This window comes from Pararge aegeria, chromosome Z, assembly GCF_905163445.1.
Source record: "Pararge aegeria chromosome Z, ilParAegt1.1, whole genome shotgun sequence".
NCBI classification, from domain to species: domain Eukaryota; kingdom Metazoa; phylum Arthropoda; class Insecta; order Lepidoptera; family Nymphalidae; genus Pararge; species Pararge aegeria.
In genome coordinates, this window is record NC_053208.1 from 22,151,305 (window position 1) to 22,154,490 (window position 3,186).

The 3,186-nt window shown below is 36.8% G+C and overlaps 1 protein-coding gene across 1 annotated transcript; it reads left to right on the plus strand.

The window, feature by feature from the left end:
• The first annotated feature begins 2,553 nt into the window (after positions 1 to 2,553).
• Positions 2,554 to 2,880, plus strand: LOC120636659. The gene has a single exon (XM_039908221.1). It carries the CDS (start codon positions 2,554 to 2,556, stop codon positions 2,878 to 2,880), a length of 327 nt encoding a protein of 108 aa, XP_039764155.1.
• Positions 2,881 to 3,186: the final 306 nt, after the last annotated feature.

The window sequence follows — 3,186 nt, forward strand, 5'->3', positions numbered from 1 at the left end:
GCCCTAAGGGCGCATAGAGTTATAAGCTTATCTCTACATTAGATCTGTTAACTTTTCGGTAGTGCTAGTAGCCATGTTATGGCAACATTTTACATAAAAATTAATTTGGTGGGAATTTTTTTTAATTGCTTGTGACAATTTTTTTTGGCTTTTTTATATAATTATTTTTTATTATTAGTAATAACAAGAAGTCCCTATACCTATTTGCAGACATCTAGCGGGAACATTGTGGAGGTCTCATATAAACTTCAACCCACTAGGACAATAGAATAAACCCTAAGTATTTTGACAATAATCAGTGAGTCAGTGAAGAAATCACGTTTTTTTTAGATGCATATAAGAGTTATGAAAATATAACAAACAAACATGCAATTTTGACCTCCTCTTGGCGGGGGATGTAGAGGCATAAGAGAGTTTTACCGATTGATTAGATGCAAATTTTTAGTTGGAAAGACTTTAGTTTTAGGTAGGCGTTGCTTTCGGTAAATTCTCCATATGTAGCTTCTTTTTCCATTGCCGAAGGTCAACAGTCAGTTTTTAAACTTTTCTTGGTGTATGGCTAAACGGGAATATTCACCGACGGTCTTGATATCGGTCCAACACCTCTTTTTCCTGCAATCTTTCCCCTCATTATGGTTTGAACCAGTCGATACTTATGGTGTCGAAATATATGACCTTGGTACGAGATCTTACGCTGCATGATGGTTCTGACCAACTCGGTTGTCGGAGCATTCTGCGATATGTCCAAATTTCGAAGGCTTAGATTCTCTTTCGCAGGGCTTCTACAATAGTCCATGACTCGCAACCATACACAGGGCCAAATGTAGCTTTGTAAAAGTCTGATACGGAGCTCCCGTGAGAGGTCAGAGATAGGTACCTTAGAGAAGGGAAATTGGCGAGAAAAGTCTGTCTCCTATTAGAGAGTAGGCGTGAGTTCAACTGTTGGACTCTTAGTAGGAGAGGAAGGTAATGGAAAGGTATACAATGGAAGCTATTTAACTAAGACTAAAAGAAATATTTCATTAAACGAGGAATTTTACAAAAAATGAATAGATAAAAAAGCTAAGGTATAAATTGCTCTAACTTCTTAGCTAAATATTAATTCGACTGTGAGATGGTGATAACAAAAAAAAACTGGCTAAGTTTGTTGTGGGTTCTAGAGCAGGGCGCGTTTGGAACCCTCCTAGCTTTAGTTTGAACGAATGTAGTTATATTATATATTTCATATGTAAGAACGCTACATAAGTGCCTGTGATAAGGTGAACATGAATAAAAAAAAATTAATTTGAGTACTGCTTTCCACGATATATGGCGTACGAAACAATTGCAAAGGCCGTAGTTAAAATTTTTGGAATACTTTTCAAATTAGGCTATCATTAATTTATCTAGTTTAACATCAAGGGATAAGTGGACAAATCGAGACTTGCCGGTGAAAGCGAATGCGATTTGAGGAGTCCCCTTGCGTCGCATTCGACCCCGATCTATTGATCGTTTAGGAGTACAAATTGTTTGCGCCGTTAGAGGGTTCCTTTATTAAGGTTTTCGACTATTCTTTTCCCGATGTTCTTTATACGTCTACTGTTTTTGAATGGTGCTATTGAGAAGAAAAGTCCATCGGTTCTCTACAATAGGTATAATTATGGCAATCTTGGTCGCGAAGTGTTCGACAAAAAATGAGCATAATTTTTTACAGTGTGTTAAAATTTTATGTAATTTTTATTTAACAGGATACCAGAGGGTGGTTACATTGAATTGAAATCTTAGTCGAGGTTTGAACCCCGTTATAGACAAAAGGAAACAGCTAGTGTTTATTATGTATAGTACCTACCTTTACAAAACAGATAACGTTCTGCCGATACTAGCCTGTAACATTGTTTTAATATGTTACTAACGAGTACTGGCCTGTAGAATAACCATGTATTAACGAATATGATCAAAATATATTTAAATCAATTTTTTTATTAGCCCGTTTTTATTTTTTTGTATGTCGATGCGAATTCAAGATACAGTACACAACAGTAACAACACATTGTAAAAACATAATATATTTTTTACTTTTTAGTTCGTGTTTTATTAAATAAAATTGGTAGTACTGACTTTTAACGGACTACAAAATATAGGAAGGGGGTTCTTAATTCGTCTGTTCATCTTTAGGTGTATACATAATAATAATAAATATACTACGACAATAAACACATCGCGATCTAGCCCCAAAGTAAGCGTAGCTTGTGTTATGGGTACTAATTGACTGACGAATATTTTTATAAATAAATACTTAGAACAAACATATAAACACCCAGACACTGAAAAACATTCATGCTAATCACACAAACATTTTTCAGTTGTTGGAATCGAACCCACGGCCTTGGGCTCAGAAAGCAGGGTGGCTGCAAACTACGCCAATCGGCAGTCGTACATAATACATCTATTTGTTTTTAAATAGTATTTTGTTCGATAAAATTTTATTTTTACGTACGCTATATCGTCACGCTGTTTGGTACGGAATGCTGGGCCGCTACCAAAAAGCACAGCACAAAGTTACACTCCACTGAGATGCGCATGTTACGCTGGTCAGCGGGCGTCACCCGCCTCGACAAAATCAAGAACGAGTATGTTAGAGGTAGTTATGGAATCACCCCCATCGTTCATAAATTACAGGGAAAGCGATTGCGCTGGTACGGACACGTTATCAGACGACCCGCAGACCACATGGTACGAGTAGCCCTGGACATACCGACGACGAAGCGTGGACGCGGAAGACCCCCCGTCACCTGGTTAACGACGGTCCAAAATGTCCTGAAGCTAAATGACATTAACGCGGAAACTGCTCAAAACCGTCTTGAATGGAGGAAACGGACAAGGAGAGCCGACCCCAGATGATGGGAAAAGGCGCAGACAGATAATGATGATGATGTACGCTATATCGTCAATAATAACATTATGATCGATCATCGAACAAATAAATAAACATTCATTTGTAAATTTTATTTCTCGGTTACTCTAATTCGGCGGTAAAGGCTCTATATTTAAAGTGCTCTCGGCTTAAAGGTATTGGATATTGGACTCCGAAGATTAAAATAATTTATATTATAACAACTATGAAGAGCATAAAGCATTACAAGTATACTCAAGTATTATTTCAATTTTAAGTTATATAAAAAGTACTTTTCAGATCTAAATAAAAAT

Excerpts from the sequence above, each read along its gene's own strand:
- LOC120636659 (XM_039908221.1), top strand. The coding sequence starts at position 2,554 with ATGCGCATGTTACGCTGGTCAGCGGGCGTCACCCGCCTCGACAAAATC.